Below are 18,056 nucleotides of genomic sequence, written 5' to 3'. Positions count from 1 at the left end.
AATAGGTGGCATTTAAATACCTAGTTGCTAAAAAGAAGAATTAAAAGGAAAAACGTAATGCAATCTATATAATAAAACGATTTGTATTCTGCTTCTTGAACAGTGCTGCAGAGTCTAGTTTGTATGGTATGTACCTGGATATCCGAATATAACACTTGCATATGCCAGAGGACACTTCATCTGGATCACTGCTTTAATCCTATAGTGTCCTGCTGTACACTTCTTAGAAGAAACACAGTGGGATAAAATCAGTAGCACATGGAAGATTTAGTGGCTGATTAGTTAGTTTAACCTGCTCAAGCACAACAGAGGTGTCCTGCAAGCTCTCCTGTCTAGATGCCGAAATCGGGACAGTGTTGTAACCACATTTGAGTGCAAATCCTGACAGAGCTGCTAGAAATCTTAATGGCACATAAAGCCACCATTTGACATTAACATATATAAATGCTATTTACTTCTGAGCTGAATAATTTAAATGGAATCACTGATGTGTTTGTGCTTAACTAATTAAGTCCATTCCGCTCCCTTTTATTCCGCTGCACTATTTTGCCATGATAGTAGATAGGTTCTTCTCTAGCAGAGTGTTTGACAACTTGGTAGACTTGTTTTGAAGAATGTAGTGTGTAGATCAGTAGCTGAAATGAGTTCATTCTTAGCTTCTTGATTTATGTCTGGTCCCTTCAGGACACTTCTAAAGATGTGGGAGAAGCTTCACCTATGTGTAACGGTGAAGAATGTCAGGTTAACGCTGAACACTGTATTTTACCTACCAATGGTTCATCTGAACATTTCAGTTTTGGGGTTCAGTGGACCTTTCATATGCCCTTTATTTTACAAGAGAGCGACAGTGTGCATGTTTCTCATTACATTGAGCAATAATCCTTGACGCCTTGTTTGGTATCTTATGTAAAGAACTTTATGGATTCTCAAAAAAAAACAGCTGCTCTACCTTTAATTACCATGGGAGCTGGTAACACAGCGTAAACAGGACCAGCTCACTCCCAAAGACATCAGTGTTGGCCCTGGCTTCACAGAACTGGAACTGAGGTCTGTGAAGACCGGCACTGAGGCACTGTTTAAAGATTCTTTTAAAGTATTTAATACATTTGGTGAACAAGGGCTTTGGGGGGGCTTTTAATCAATACAAGCATGTTTTAAAATTGTGTGTGTTTGTGTTACTCTTTTAGGATATTGGGCAGGGGATCCTTGTCCATTATAGTAGGACTAGTAGAGTGGCAAAGTTATCTCTCCCGATTTCGCTAATTATCCCGGCCCCCACAGACCAAGGGGGCGGGAAGAAGTTTAGCACTTTTCAGTGAAAGGCTGGTTGCCTCTGAGAGAGGGGACAATGTTTTTTTCATAGCCTTAACCCCATAGAAGTACCAGTGCTGCACTTACCAGCCTGGGGCCTCTCTCATGGTCACCCTGCTATAGTGGAAAACAGTCTAGGCTGTCGGGGGCTGTTTGAGGATTTGGGGACTGAGGCACGTTGCCCAGTTTTTCATTATTTATTTATTTAATACACTGCACTGTGCACGGGGACTGTCTTTATTACTGATGGTTGTAATGAAAATGCTCTTATCTGTGAAATGGGCCCAATTAATAGTATAGGCCTTGTAATTATTTATGCCTGTGAAATGAGGACTGGTGTTGATGTACAAAGGGATTATTTAGCCTTTTTTAAAAAAAATAAAAAAATTCTCAACTTTTCTGCCACAATTTGTTCGCATTGCGGTGAAGAGAATTTTTGGGGCGTCAGAGAACTCTAGATATAACTGTCCCTCCAATTCCTACGTATTGTTCATATCCTTTTCTACCTTCGCTATGATGTCGAACAAGCCTCTCTGTTTCTGTTATATCCTGCCACAACATCTGAGCCCCAAGCACAGCATATAGCGGTGTTGGCTGACCTGTGACACTCCAGGTGTTGTGAAACTACAAGTCCTAGCATGCTTTGCCAATATATAGCAGTTTATTGCTAGGAGAGTATGCTGGGACTTGTAGTTTCACAACACCTGGAGTGTCACAGGTTAGCCAACACTGGCATATTGCAACTTCCACTTTCCATGATGCTTGATGACAGTGCTTTAGATAATGGACCAAAACTCCCTGGAACTTCTCCTTACATCTGCAGATGTATCCCATTACTACACGTAGGACACTAATATACCCAGCCATCTGGACTCTAAATACTAATGGCAGACAGAGGGTTAATTTCTATACATATGTTACTACTGCTAGCATTTGTTTGCATTGTGGAATGTGTACACTAGCATTAGGCCTCAGAATGACTGGAAAAATATTAAGTTGGCAGGAGTGGTGTCACATGAGGACATGTTCCTGGAAACGTATTTTTCTGTCTTGGCTATAAAGGGACAGATTAATGGGAGGGGGAAATGGAAGAGCCCCAATTATAAGCAGGTCAGGTGGAGGTCAGCACAGAGATTACTCAACTCTGCCTAGCTTGGCTTATTTTTATTATTCTTTTCAAACAAAACACAGCCCTAGTAGACAGGAGCAGATAACACCCAAGAACTGACTCATGATATGCCCTGTGATATCTTACGTATCCAGAAGTGTCAGCTTCACCGTCTGTACAAAACATGGAAATCAACACTTGATGCCTTGAAAGAGTGTGCAGCTTGTTTTCATATAAAGTGCCAGTATGTGAACCAAAGGTTTTCCAAGGTCGTTTACAAGGAATAGTCGCCAATGTTTTTCAAGGACACTTTGTCAGTGTGCCAGTGCCTCCAGGACATGTGCAATATAGTCTCCATCATGTTATATTTACTGAATGTGATTATGGCGTACTTCTTTGCACTTAAAAAACTTCAAACTTTTATTGTAAACTTGTTAAAAGCTATTAACTAACATCTAAAACTTGGTGAATAACAATTTATGGTAAGCATCTAACTTGCAGAATAGGGGGGAAATGATGGGCAATAATGAAAATAGGGATATTACCAGGGACAAATATGTAAAACCTGGGACTGTAGGCACCTAGGCATGAGTGCATAACAGCCGCCTTTGCTGTCTTTGTTGTTGTTAGATGCACATTTCCTCTGCATGTAAAGTGGTGACTGTTGAGTTCAGGATGGTGTTGTGGTCACACAGAGATGTGGACTGTATTATTTACTAGGCTTGTCTGTATATTATAGTGCTGTGTGCTCCAACACTGTATGGTAGAACATCTGTGGCTATTAGTTATTAGTGAAAGGGGCAGAATTTTTGGTGACTCTTTGACTCCTGACTCATGAAATTGTGATGTGTCATCCTTCTCTATAGCAAGCGTTGTTTAACTTGCATGCACATGTTAAACGAGCAATTAAGGAAAAATAAGTTCACACCCATCTAACACTTTCACAAAAGAACATAAAATATATTCATTTACTCCCTAAGTTAAAAAATATACTACCCTAGACTGAGGCATATGTCCTTGCCCTACCACAACAAGCAGTTGAATCCAGCATTACAGCCCAATCGCTGAACGTCCGTATTTGTACGCAGTATAATCAGAGACGCAGTTCTGAAAGCAAATCACATTGTGCATCTGGCCAACCTGTCACTTAAATGCTGGTGGAGGTAATTTGATTTAGCATCCTGCCAGATCAATGTCTGTATGTCTGAGTCGGTAATAGTGCACAGGCCGCGTTACTTTTTACAGTAACGTGGCCAGTTGAATTCCCCCCTTTATATTAATGTTCTAGTATTATGTTCAGTTTTCCTGTAACATGGCTGGTATACTTTTACGGATTTCCATGTAACCCCGTTGCCTTTGTGCTTATTCTCATCTTACAATACCAGCTCTGTCCCAACATATTGTATACTGAGCCTGTATACCCTATAACGCAATCTATGATGTCAACGCTGACAAGTTGACGTAGTGATGACAAACATGCTGGATAGGGAGTAAAGGTCTCTGTGAAGACATCTTTCGTTACAAACTGATCACACTCACTCACTACACTCTTACTGTAAGGAAGAGATAAAATTCAGTGCAATGCCCACGGAGACACATCGACCCAATGTTGAGGATGGAATCTCCACTCATTGTTCCTCGCATCCATTAGAGTTGCACTGAAAAATGAGCGGTGAGTCCGTCAGGCCCGGCACTCCCATTAGGCAAGGTTAGGCACTTGCCTAGGGCGCCGGACTCTGGAGGGCGCCACAGAATTCTATAAGACTTTAAAACTGTGCGGCGACCGCTGACCATACCTGTCACAGCCGCCGCTCAGCATTCAGATGGACGGGGAGGGGGGGGAAGAGGCTATTTTGTCACCACCGCCGCCTCTCTGCTCCGTCTCCTCCCCTCCACTTACTAGTGTCAGTGAGTGGAGGGGAGGAGACGGAGCAGAGAGGCGGCGGTGGTGAGACAAGGTAAGGAGAGGAGGGCGGCGATTTTTGCGGGGGGGGGGGGCGCCGCTTTTTTAAAAATGCCTAGATGCCGTGGACCCTAGCACCGGCCCTGGAGTCCGTACCGTAATGGGCAGAGTGTTCAAAGTTCAGCGGAACCTCGCTCCCAACTGAATTTCTCCCTAAGAGCGATAGTGGGCAGACTGAAAGAGATTGTGTCATCTCACAAGACCAAGTACTCTGTGGTGGAAGGAGCTCACAAACACATAGCCCGGTCATCGACTGATGAGTCCCCCAGTGCATGAAAATCATAATACAGGTTAGAAAAAAATTAAAGATTACACGAAAAGGGGAACAAAAAAAAGGCTCCTACGCATTTGTCATTTATATAAATATATGTAGTTAAAAGAATATAAACTGGCAGATTTTGTTATTTGTAAGTGGAATCCTCCTTAAATTTTGCTTAGTGTTTCTAGAGATTGTGATTGATTATTTTGGTTTTGGATGAGAGGCAGCGAGGTAATTTAACACTGGAGCTTAAAAAATTGCCTGTGTGACTTCACTATTCATGGGGTGGGATTTCCACCCATGTGCTGCCGGACATCACTGTGATGTCTGACTGCTCATGTCTGGGTACTACAGTGCACGAACATCGATCATGATCCTGTTTGCATCTATGGAAATACCCGTGAAGTTATAATGTCTTTACCATGTTCCGGAGGCACTCCACAGCACATCCCCGGGAATTGAATTACATCCTTGGGGGCATATTCAATTATGATTCCGGTCTGCGGGATCGCGCCAGAACGGGCAGCGAACTTAATCCACGGTACCGCAATAACGTGGATTTTCATTCGCAGCCCATAGGGTTGTGTACAAAAATCTGCGTTATTGCGGTACCGTATTCCTGGCAATAGTGCGCCCTTTCAGCTGTAACGCGCGTTACTGCGGACCAGAATCCTAATTGAATACGCCCCTTGATGTCTAATCCGTAACTGAGACATATAAAACACTTGGTGGGGAACGCGGCCTACAGTAATAGTGCGCATTAATACCATTACCACGGTAATTTTTAACACTGATCTTTGCTAGTGGCTCAGGGAGCCGCAAGCAGAAATCCCTGTTAAAATGAATGGCAATAGAGCACAGGCCGCGTTACTTTCGGCAGTAACACAGCCAATTGAATTCACCCCTTAGAATTTAAAATATAATATCAAATAATAATAATAAACCAATCCCTTCATCTATTCCAGTACAGGGGTTATATCTATCCCTTTTTATTCAATACAAATAATTAACCACAAAAATGAAAAGCGCTGGAGATTTATGTAGTATAGATTTGTATATGCCAACATTAAAAATCTACTACACTTATTTTTCATGAATATGCCTATTTATAATTTTTGCTTCCTATGACCTTGCTGAGATTCTTAATTGCTTGTTACCATAACAACCTGATCAGTAGTTGGCCAAATGTGCATGGTGTGACAGTTAACATTACTAGTTGATACAAAATAATATCTAGCAATGTTTAAGAGGGATTTGGTTTATTAGGCCATATGGAAAATCCACTGTTTTAGTATTATATAGTCCAGACTAATGTCAGGCACATTAAAAGAGCTGTGAGCAAATTGGAAATTAAGGGTAACCAAAAGGTTACCCTTAAGTCTAAACTTTAATAAATAGAAACATATTTTGTAACAATCACAGATGTGTTAGCAAGGGTTTCTCACCAACACAGGATTTAAAGAGACTTTAATCCATGCTTTCAAATAGACCAACTCCACCCACCCTTGTACACATTCCACTTCCCTACTTCAGATAGAAATCCTTTAGTTTATCAGACATATGTTTACTGTACAGGAGGGAGCAAGCATTCAGGGAGAGATAGAGTCGTGACCACACCCATGAGCAGGCAATTGCTGTTATCTTGTATTTTTGTAGATTTGTAAGTCCAGCTTAGCTTTTTTTTTTATTTCATTTACTCTTTTAGTTGCAAGCTTGGTCTCTTTTAAGGAGCTTGATAAGTGAAAAGAGCTGGTCATTGTAGCTGTTATTGTGTTTGTGTAGGTTCACAGCCATTGACTCAGCAGACAGCTGTAGAGGATCAGGTCCGTAAACCCGAAAGTGAAAAAGCTAGAGGTCATATTTCGCTAGATGAACTATGTATAACAAATCTTGCATAGTATACTCATGTCCCACATTAGGGTCTTAGTTGCACTTACTATGTTCACCGCTGTCATCTCACAGCTATCGGGTCCCTCCTGGATGCCTGCAGCATTCCCGACCACCACATCTTCATTTGTAAACAAGCACATCATCATCACCATCAACATTTATTTATATAGCACCAGCAAATTCCGTAGCGCTTTACAATTGGGAACAAACATTAATAAAACAATACTGGGTAATACATACTGACAGAGAGATAAGAGGGCCCTGCTCGCAAGCTTACAATCTATGGGACAATGGGAGTTTGAAACACAAGGGCATGTGCTACATCATATTGCACATTGCACCAGCTAGGTCCAATGTGTAAAGGTAAATAGTATCGGATGGGCTGTGTGATCAGTCACACAGCAATGTTGGTCAGAGGGTTGTTTTCTTGCGTTAGCTGTGTAGAGGGTGGTAATAGGGTAACCTAGGGAGATTAAGATGCTGGTTGAGGAATATCATAAGCTTGCCTGAAGAGGTGGGTTTTCAGAGAACGCTTGAAGGTTTGAAAACTAGAGGAAAGTCTTACTGTCGAGGGAGGGAATTCCACAAAGTGGGTTCAGCCCGAAAAAAGTCCTGTAACCGGGAATGGAAGGATGTGATAAGAGTGGAAGTGAGACGCAGATCTTGTGCAGAGCGGAGGTGTACGCATATACTGTTTGTTCTGCTACATGGATGTGGCTAGCTTGGATTCAGTCAGGTGAGCTTTCCAGACCAACCAGATTCAGCAGCTGTGATCACATGATCTGTGCAACCAATAGCTATTAGGAACACACTATTTAATTTGATGTTGCGATAAGTTTATTGTCAGAACAATACACTTTCTATTATGAGGATAGGTTTTGGCACCAGGCTCCGTTTTTCTCAGCACTGTTTCAGTATACCCTGCATTTCCAAAGTGCACATCGTTCTACAAAACATCCTGCACTTCCCAAAGTGCTCTGCTTTCTGCAAATACCTTGCATTTTCCAAACTGTTCATCTCCCTGCAAGAATTCTGCATGCCTCAAAAGTGCTCATATCTCAGCAAAAGCTTTGCATCATCTTCTACTAATTCTGCAGTGCTCTAGGTTTTTGCCGGTATCGCAAGTCCTGTGGCTGGGGCTGGTTCTGAGTCTCTAGGGCTCAGTTGCAGTTCTGTGTATCTGTGTGTGGGTTCCAAGTCTGTGGCTGTCTCACAGTCCTGAGTCCTCCATTCCTAGTCTCTGAGTTCCTGTCTCCAGTTCATTCTGGTCTGAGACTACGTGTGTGCGCATTCTGAGTTCTTACTAGTGGGTTCCAGTTACGTAGGCCCAAGCACATTTATTGGGGAAGGGGGCCTCCACAGTCAGTTAAGGGCTATCTGCAAACATTAGCTGGTGCAAGCAAAGTTCCTTTTTTAAATAGAATTATTATTGTTATTTATTTTAAGTTTGCACTCTGCATTTCTAATGTTTCCCTAAAAATGTTTAAATTTTTAATAGCATAAGCATAAGCATAAGTACAATGCCACTTTCAAGTTTGTTTTTCTTTCTGAATCACATCGGTTCTTAAGTCATAGTTTTTGCTGTGTAGAGGATGTCACACTGGCAGTATTTTGCTGTATATATGGAGAGCCCCCAAAAATATTTTTTTTATGATATATATATATATATATATATATATATATCTATCAAGTAAAGGTAGTAAATGCAGTCTAACATAATACACATTGCTACGCACTACTGTGTAGATATCTCTTCTGGCTAGGTCTTGGGTTGTGATAAGGCTCTCACATAAATATGACTCCATGCACTGGGAGGCAGCCCGACCATTAAGGAGGCTCAGACCTTTGCCATTCAAATTTAGCAGTGCGGGTATGGCATTGACGTGAGATGAAATGACTATTAGAGTTCTTGTTGTTTATTGCAATTAATAGGAGTATTAGGCTTGCTGCATGTATTAAGAAGAGATCCTGAATGGATATTAAAATAATTGGGTTTTTTTCAGCAGGTACACACAGAAATGTATGTGGAGTGAGGATCCAGGTTTAGGGCCACCCAGGACCTTGGATGTTTAATTAACCATTGCCCTGTATTTTTGCTTTCTAAGTTTCACTATCTCATATATATATTAATGGTATCTATAGCCATGCCCACAACTCTTAAATAATCATAATTATAATAATAATCATACTTGCCAACATTTTAGATTGGCCTTCCAGGAGCTACCGGGGGGAGGTGGGGGTGCAGGGGGCGGGGCTCCAAAAATCGTGTCATTTTGGCCCCGCCCTTGTGACGTAATGACGCAAAACGCATCATTTTACACTGGAGGCGGGGCCAAACGCAGCGATTCCCGGTGAATCGCGGCGTTTGAACCGAATTCTGACCACTTCACTAGGAAGTGGGCAGATCAGGGAGATTGCCACACTCTCCCGGGAGTCCGGGAGACTCTTGCGAAATGCGGGAGTCTCCCGGACATTCCGGGACAGTTGGCAAGTATGAATAATATACAAACAGGATAATATATAGGACAAATGACTTACATGATCAAGCATTGCATGACTGTTATGCTTCCTATGAGAAACCTAACAATGTCCCAGTATATGAATCTGATAGTTTTATACACATCATCATGGTTACATAGGGCAATGTGAAGTCCATGATGCACAGGCGCGGGCTGGCAACGTTTAGCCCGGGGGGCGCACAGGCGGCCGCATCACATGACGCTTGTGCGCTGACGCGGCCGCATCGCGTGTCTTGTGATGTGGCCGCTTGTAATATTCATTAAATATTGTATTCAACGGGGCCCAAATAGCTGTCAGACTGAGCGGCCCGGGGCCCGATGCCCCCCAGCCCCCCGGCCCAGCCCGCCCCTGATGATGCAAGATACAAATGTTTATCTGCTTTCTTTGAACAATTGCAGGTATGTTATTTAGCTTAGTTATAGATAGATTTTAGATATAGATTTTATGTTTATACACATCCACATTTGCTCCTTAAGTAATTCTGTAGGTGTATTATGCATCTGATTGCATATTATTAATAAAAGCCATATATTTGTGTCATTTATCGATAACCCAAAAAGAAGAAACTTGAGCTTAATATCTTTCAAATGGCAAATACATTTTGAACATTCATTCTTCTGACCTAGGACATTATTCCTTGGCAGAATTAAAACCAGGTACTCCCATCACTTGGGGCAGCAATTCTCATGTCATGTGTCTCTTATTTCAAGACAATTTGGCAAATCCTTTGTATAAGGTATTTCAATATGATGTGGGGGTGTAGTGTAGAGTTAGCAAATACAAAAAGAAGGCAATAAAAAATGAAACCATCATCTTTAAATGTTAACCAGTGTCACTGCATGTCAAACATAATCATGGGCAGCACGGTGGCTAAGTGGTTAGCACTTCTGCCTTACAGTACTGGGGTCATGAGTTCAATTTCCGACCATGGCCTTATCTGTGAGGAGCTTGTATGTTCTTCCCGTGTTTGCGTGGTTTACCTCCGGGTGCTCCGGTTTCCTCCTACACTCCAAAAACATACTGGCTGCTAACAAATTGACCCTAGTCTGTGTGTGTGTGTGTGTGTGTTAGGGAATTTAGACTGTAAGCCCCAATGGGGCAGGGACTGATGTGAGTTCTGTGTACAGCGCTGCGGAATTAGTGGCGCTATATAAATAAATGGTAATAATAATAATAATGTTCCACTTGCAGTAAGGAGGGTCAATGGAGTACACTTCTTTGACCCCCATGCATTCATATAATAATGCATGTAAATGGAACATGCAGTATTCATCAGTGCCACAACTCAAACATTTCTGGCTACAAGCACACATGCTAGTGGGTATAGGGTCATTGGAACCATACCCATTCACATTATTTTACTGGTATTAAAGAACACTAGTAAAAACATGTATTATGATGCCAGTGGGTAAGGGTCCTTACAAATAAAAAAAATATATATATATATATATATATATATATATATATATATATATTTTATTATTATTATTATTTTTTTATAAACTTAAATATATTTTTAAATGATTCTTTTTAGAATGTAAAAAAAAAAATCTTTTATGTTTTATCAGAAAACATTTTCCCAGAAGCCTAATTTAATACAGAGATTGAAGTGTACAGATGGGAAAGAGTATTGTGTGCATATGTAATTACAGTCCTGCAACACAACACCCAGCCAACGTGTTCCTGCCCTTTCCAACATGAAAAAGGTTACATTTAAAATACTTATTTTGCGTGGGAGAGCTGCACAGTCGTTGTCGCTTTGTTAATTAAATAATCTCAAGTTTATATAACATGCCTATCTTAATGCCAAAATAAGCACATTTCATAACAGATTATACAAGTACAGCAGAGATTTGTTTCCAAATTAAATATGGCACATAGTTTTGTAACAATCACGCTGTGAGTATTCATTTGTTGTTTTGGAAGGATGGCAAAAAATGCTTCACCCTTTAGGTCTTCTAAGTGATTATCACAATAATACTTCTTCAAATAATTGTATGCTTTAAATATTAGTGATAAGCTGATGAGTTGTCACCACTGATTTTACAAAATCACCTTTGCTCCTTTGGACGATAAAAATCTGCAATCCAGCTATTTAAAAAATGCTACCAATGCATATATATAAAAATAAAAAGACAAAAACTGGAAAAACCCTTATTCACCCTCAATTCCAGCTCTTGACAAACGTGTTTGGAGAGATAGTACCTTAATTTTTCCATAGAGGCTATCGCTATGACAGGGAGCAACTCTTTAGTCAGGTGTGGGCTCCATGGTATAATATGAAGAAGCTCATATGCAGTGTGCAGTGTGGTAAACTAATACAGACACTGGGAATTGAGAGTGAAAACCGTAAGTGAGAAATCAGTACATGGACACACGCATTTGGGAATCATAATATGCACTGTCCTTTTTCAGGACATTCATGTCCTGAACTACAGATGCTCAAACAGGTTTGGCAAATTGACTATAAAATGTGAAATTTTGTTTACATTTCTTGAACTTTTGAATCTGTTATAAATAAAGTGAGAACAGATTTGAACGTGTTTGAGCTGGTTCGATCATACCGTCTGGTTCAAACACATTACAGCTGGATAACAAGTATGCAAACGTGCTTGAATATGTCCGGTTAAATATTAACAGTTTAGTTTGGTGTATTTTTAAAGCAAATGGTGACCCTCAACTTTTATATTAATGAAAAGTATTATTTTAATTGTGTTTGGGGGGAAAAAAAAACCTTGTCCAGAAAACTTCAAATATAATTGGAAAATCTGGAACACGAATGGCAAACGTGAACTGTGCAAGGTGAACGTGAGCTGCAAAGTTTGAAATACAAGTTGGAATTAGGCCGTTTGCAAAGTCGTCAAACCGGTGAAATTCTATCAGACTTTGAACTGTTGAAATTTTCAAGCATCTCTACCCACTTATCTTGAGTCTGGTATTTTATTTATTTTTAAAAAAAAAAAAAAAAAAAAAAAATTCTGTGCTTCTACTCCCAGTTTAGTTCCTGACTATGATACTGTAGAAGCATTGGGATACCCCAGTAATGTAAGCTTGTCATAGACATGAACCAGTACCTGAGCAGTCCACTACACCATGGATGACACTGTGGGAGTCTCCTCTAATTTGCATATCATGTGATGTGGAAGAAGCTGGGTTATGAATAGAGAGCCTGGGAGCACCGGGGACAGAAAAAGAGCACCGAGCAAAAATAGTTGGGGGATGAAGGTTACGAAATAAAGAGCTGGTCACAAAATAATCATAAATTACTCTGAAAAAACGCATGCAAACAAAACATTTACGCTCATATTCAGAGCCGTACACCTCTCGAGATGCGTCTAGTTTACGCCAAGTCATCAGCGTATATTTTTAACTGCCCTGTAACAGGTTCAAAACATACGCCTCTTAACAGGTGTAAATGCGTGTTTCTGCAGGTATGCATGAGCGCTCCGATACTGCACTTGGCTTGTGTTCCAACACCCATTTCCTCCCACTAGCCACCTCTCAATTAGCAATGAGACGCAAGTCTATTTGTAGGCGTAATTTTAACTCAACATGAGGCCCTCTGTGTGTTTATCATATTTTTAGTGCTTTGAGATATCTGTGGTAGTATAAAAAAAACAAAAAAACATACTGATAGGTTAATTGGCTGCTATTAAATTGACCTTGGTCTGTCTCGCTCTGTGTGTGTATGTTAGGGAATTTAGACCAATGGAGCAGGTACTGATGTACAAAGAATTCCCTCACAGCGCTGTGGAATTAGTGACACTATATAAATAGCTGATGATGATAGTATTCAATATGCTGTGCTGTATGAATTTGTATCTCAAAGTTTACCAAAGTGCATTTATGAAAGAACAATATTGTTTGCGTAATTCCATGCCAATAGATCACAACATTTTTAGTAAAAAAATAAAAATAATTCATCATCATCTATTTATTTATATAGCGCCACTATACAGAGACCTTATTTACACAGTGGCGTAGTGGTTAGCACCTCTGCCTTACAGCACTGGGGTCATAAGTTCAATTCCCGACCATGGCCTTATCTGTGAGGAGTTTGTATGTTCTCCCCGTGTTTGCGTGGGTTTCCTCCGGGTGCTCCGGTTTCCTCCCACACTCCAAAAACATACTGGTAGGTTAATTGGCTGCTAACAAATTGACCCTAGTCTGTGTCTGTCAGTGTGAGTGTGTTAGGGAATTTAGACTGTAAGCTCCAATGGGGCAGGGACTGATGTGAGTAAGTTCTCTGTGGAATTAGTGGCGCTATATAAATAAATGATGAGCTGCGAGCTGAAATCCAGCGAGAGATTACCGTATTAACGGTATTAGTTTTTCCGCGCTCGAACCCGCGGACAATTGAATACCTTCCTTAGTTATTTATATATTTCATATTTATATTGATTCCATTCCACAGTGATTTATGAGCAGATAGTATTTAGTTTATTATTAGTTTATATATTATGATTATATGTACACTTTAGTGTTATTTAGGGTCCAGGTTACAGGAAACGTGTCATGTCTGGTATCATTTTAATCCCCTATTCATCAGCAGTTGTCCGGTTCTTTCGCCAAAGAGATCGCACATTGCATACTCTAGTTAGTGATGTTAGGGAATAAAACACTTAGGGCTAGATTTACTATCAGGCGGGATGCTCGGCGTCTTTAAGCCGCCATGCATCACCGCATTTTTCTGGCGGGTTTGCATTGCAAACAGCCGGATTTACGAATGGGCGCGTTTCATCTTCAAGTTGAAGCCGCCGGCGATGTCACGGCGGGATGTAATGCTCAAAGCCGGCGGCGGCTTTGATTTGAACATGGCGCTTTTGCTTTAAATGTCGGCGCTTTCGTGTGATGGCGGTTTTTTTGAAAAATACACCTGTCTCATGGCCTGTTACTATTGGCTACTTGCAAAGTCAGGAGATTTGACATCACAAGCCCTATATAAAGCACTGGACTGCCACTTTTTCTTTGATAGGGTTTTGAGGAGTATAGAGAGAGGAGTTTGGAGGATTGTGCTTTGGTGAGAGTCGGTGTATAGTGGTCTGGTGGAGCGATTTCTGAATGAAGTGTGAGTAGTCCTGTGGTCTTTTTCAGTTTTGTGCATTTATTTTCTCATTTATTTTCTGTCTTGTATTTATTGTATTTGTCTAGTCCTTTGTCCCTGTTACTTGTGTGTGATGTGTTGTGAGTGTTTTTGTAGTTAGTCTAGTTTGTCCTTTGTGTTTGTCAGTCCTTCAGTGTTTATTGTTTTTCTGTATTCTGTGTGAATATGTCAAGAGATAGGGGAGCAGAGGCTGAGGAGAGGGAGGTGGAGGGGGCAGAGGAAGGTGAGGGAAGGCTTTGAGGAGTCAGGACAGGGCAGGAAGACCAAATCGGGGAGGAATGTCTGTTTCTCCCATGATGAAAATTGTGTGCTGGTGTACAATATAGTTCCCTGCTATGAGGTCATATTAGGGAACCTGGCAGCCCGTACTCCGCTAAGGCGGCGCTACCAATTGTGGGGGAGAGTCTGTGAGGCCATGAACGCGGTGGGCCCACTAAAGCGGTCAGTGGCTCACTGCCGCAAGCGATTCTCGGACATTAAGAGGAGGCTGAAAGAAAAAATGGCAGAGGAAAGGAGGGCAACAAGAAGAAGGGATGGTGGCCCCCCACTTCGCATCGAATACACCAGCTATGAGGAGGAGCTGCGCCAGATACTGCCCCGTGAGATTGTCGAGGGGATTAATGTACAAGACACCGATTCACCCTCGTTTGACCAAGTAGTTGCCTTTTTTACTCTAACAGTATTAAAAGTACACATTTTATTTTTTTTTAAAACTTTGTTTTTTTTCAAACACATTTTTCAAATATACTGTATATTTTTTAAATGATTTTTGCTGCAAATACATTGTATACTTTTTCTAATACATCCAAAATCGCCTGGACCAGAGTTAACTCCCAGTCCGAGGTCTACACCTCCACCTTCAGTGAGGTATTCTGCCCCTGAAGAGCAAGCAGGTGTAAATCCGGCTGTTTGTATGTTCAACATTGTTGAAACCGTCATGGCGCTTTCTAAAGAGGCGGCTTTGAAAAATTCATTTCTGGACGGCGGTTTTTGCGTTAGTAAATCCGGCGATGGCTAAACCGCCGGCAAACCCGCCGACATTCGGCGGTTTTACAAACACGCCTGATAATAAATCTAGCCCTTAAAGTGATACTGACTATAAAATGCTAATAGACTAGTTGTAACTGGATTCTTGGCGGGAAAGTCAGAGCACAACCCCTGGAGAGATGACCCCCACCTTTGGATATTTTGGTTTGATCTGGCCTATGACCTGCAGCACTCTGAACCTTTCTGATACCTGGACCAATAGAAGCAAGCCACACCATTTGCATTGTTTTCACTGTAACACTGAGTGTATATAATACAGCTCTAACTAGCACTGGCCTCAGTCTTCTCTGACCACAGTATTCTGGAGTGAAGTACTGTTCGCTGGTACCAGTGGGAGCGCAGCTAGCACAAGCGAGCGCAGCGGTATGTATTTATCTTTTGGTATTGGCTGTACTGTATTATAATTATGTATTGAACTGCTAAATTTTCTGCTAAAATAAATTACTTTGTGCTTTGGAAACACAAATCGCTTATGCAATGCTTATTTGAAAACGATAGAATTACTTTAATAATTGGCATGTGAATTTAATTTATTTTATTTTCTATGTTTTATATTTTTAGTGATATTGTATTGTGTAATACATTTTAATCATATGTCAATATAGTTTTCTGGTGGTATTTTAATCTAGAGAGGATATACTTGCGCTGCTCTCTTTTTTCATTTTCATTTTTTTTCATTTAAAACCTTTTTTTTTTTTACATGAAGTAGATAGAAGGATGGTCTTAATGTCTACTGTACATTATTTTTTTTTCCAATTTTGACTTACTTCTAAACACATGTTCATGCATGGATACTCGTCTGTCATCACTATCAACCGGCACTTGAACCTGCCCTGTTTTGGTGCAAGGGATACAGCTATAATACACGAACCTCAGAGATGCCCAGAGCTTGAATCAGACAAATGTGTGTGCACTGTACCTGGGCATGCTCTTACTGTACATTGTTTACGTGCATACGCCCTTTCCCTCCCCTATTCTGTCGCAGTGTCATTTGTGTTTGGACTTGAATTGCATGAACTTGTGATTACTGGTGTCTGTTTCTGAGCATGCGCAGAGCAATTTCACGCAAGATACAGCTCGCAACGGGACTTGCGTCTGAAGATGAATCAGTCTTTTTACGCTTAGGCATTTGCTGAGCATCTTTCTATTAGTTGCAGCTTGGACTATGAATCGCCAACAAGAATATTGATAAATTTATTAATCTACAAAATATATAGTTGTATTTCTGTCTGATATTTTGTATGTTTCGATTTGGTTTGGCAGAGGAATGGAAGAGCGAGGACCAGCACCCAGCCAGATGTCTGAGTGTAGCAGTGTTTTGGATCTCTCCTGTACATATAATATATCAGACACTGTCCTGCAACAAGAGCCTTCATCTGGAACATGGGAAGAGGACTTAAGTCTTGATTTAACCTCTGCTTCTTCACTGCCTTTACAGAGAAATACAGGTAAGGTTAAGATTTGTTTTATGGGGTTTGATATGGAAATGAAAAATACTGAGCTGCTGGTGGATTAGTTAATAAGGATCTGTGCAAGTTGAATTCAAGGGAGTCAAATATTTATTCAGATGAATTGACCTTAAACACAATGAATTAAATTGCTAATCTTAAAACCTCATGTCATAGGTACTTACGTATACCTTTGGAGCTCTGATTTAGGCTTAAGCAACCTGTGTCTCTCTACATGTGGGGGAACTACAAGTCCCAGCAGGTGACAGCAGCTGGCTGGAGAGGTACAAGCTCTTTTGATTTGGAGAATAGTTCAAACTTTATACAAAGGGATTTGGTATCATACTGTAATACATACTATAGCTTGCTTCTGTGCAGGAAGCTGCACTCAGGAAACAGTCACTGCTAGTGACAAGAGGACACAGTGTCTCAACAGACTGCAGTAGAGAAGTTGGAGTATGTCCTATTTTTATCACTGAGTGCACACAATGAACATGATGTTCTCGGGAAGAATACTGAAAATAGATAATTAGTTGGATCTATTTTTAAGTATTGTAGATACAAATGAAAAAGATGTGTAATTAAGAAAAAAATAAAACACATTTAACATTCTATTTGAATTTAAGAAATAACTGTAAAGCACAGAGCAACTTTTGATGGGCGCCATTGGTGCCACTGCACAGGACCCCACACTTGAACAGGCGAAATTACTACTGCACTGCTTAATAAATAATAAGGTCTCATGCAGAAGAGTAGGTCCCCAATAAATAGAACAAAACAAAAAGCCCTATTGCTGTGATAAACATTTTATTGTAGTGAACGTGCTTGATAAATAGACTCTAAATTCTTTAAATATCAAAAATCTCTTTATCAAACTTTAACTAATAGATTTCTATAAATTCTTAAATAAATAATATATAAAAGAACAAAGCAAAATTACTTACTTGTAATATAAGTTTTTTGCAGACTCTTCTTGCTGTTCCCTGTATGTATGTAAGTATGTATGTATGTACATACATACATACATACATACATACATACATACATACATACATACATACATAGTGGCTAGTACTAGCCTGGACTGTGCAGCGTATGATGTCACATTATCGTGTACGCAGACCAGCAGTTCAGGAGGCACAGCGGGAACTGAAAGATTAACCATTCCAGGAGCCTCCCAGGAGAGAGAGCGATACAGAGGGAAGATAGATGGGCAGGAAGAGAGAGGGTGAAAGAGAGAGAGCGTTCATAGGCCTTCTCTTGATATTTCTCTTTTCTTCATCAAGAGACATAAATTTCCTCTACAGCCAACCTGACTTCAAATCTGTTCCCAAACAGGAGTTCTGGAGGTCTCCCAATATTCTGTGAGTCTCCCGGACATTCCATGAGATCAGACAACTAATACC

At 40.6% G+C, this 18,056-nt stretch overlaps 1 protein-coding gene across 1 annotated transcript in view; it reads left to right on the top strand.

The window, feature by feature from the left end:
- SHLD1 (shieldin complex subunit 1) overlaps nt 1-18,056 on the top strand; it is a 90,101-nt gene that overhangs the window by 3,845 nt on the left and 68,200 nt on the right. Inside the window, exon 2 of the mRNA XM_075204014.1 lies at nt 16,466-16,650. Coding sequence (XP_075060115.1) covers nt 16,470-16,650 — 181 coding nt within the window. The 5' untranslated portion in view covers nt 16,466-16,469. The remainder of the gene's footprint in view (nt 1-16,465; nt 16,651-18,056) is intronic.

This window comes from Mixophyes fleayi, chromosome 3 (assembly GCF_038048845.1).
Source record: "Mixophyes fleayi isolate aMixFle1 chromosome 3, aMixFle1.hap1, whole genome shotgun sequence".
Classification (NCBI taxonomy): Eukaryota; Metazoa; Chordata; class Amphibia; order Anura; family Limnodynastidae; genus Mixophyes; species Mixophyes fleayi.
This window is presented reverse-complemented; position numbering and strand designations above follow the sequence as displayed.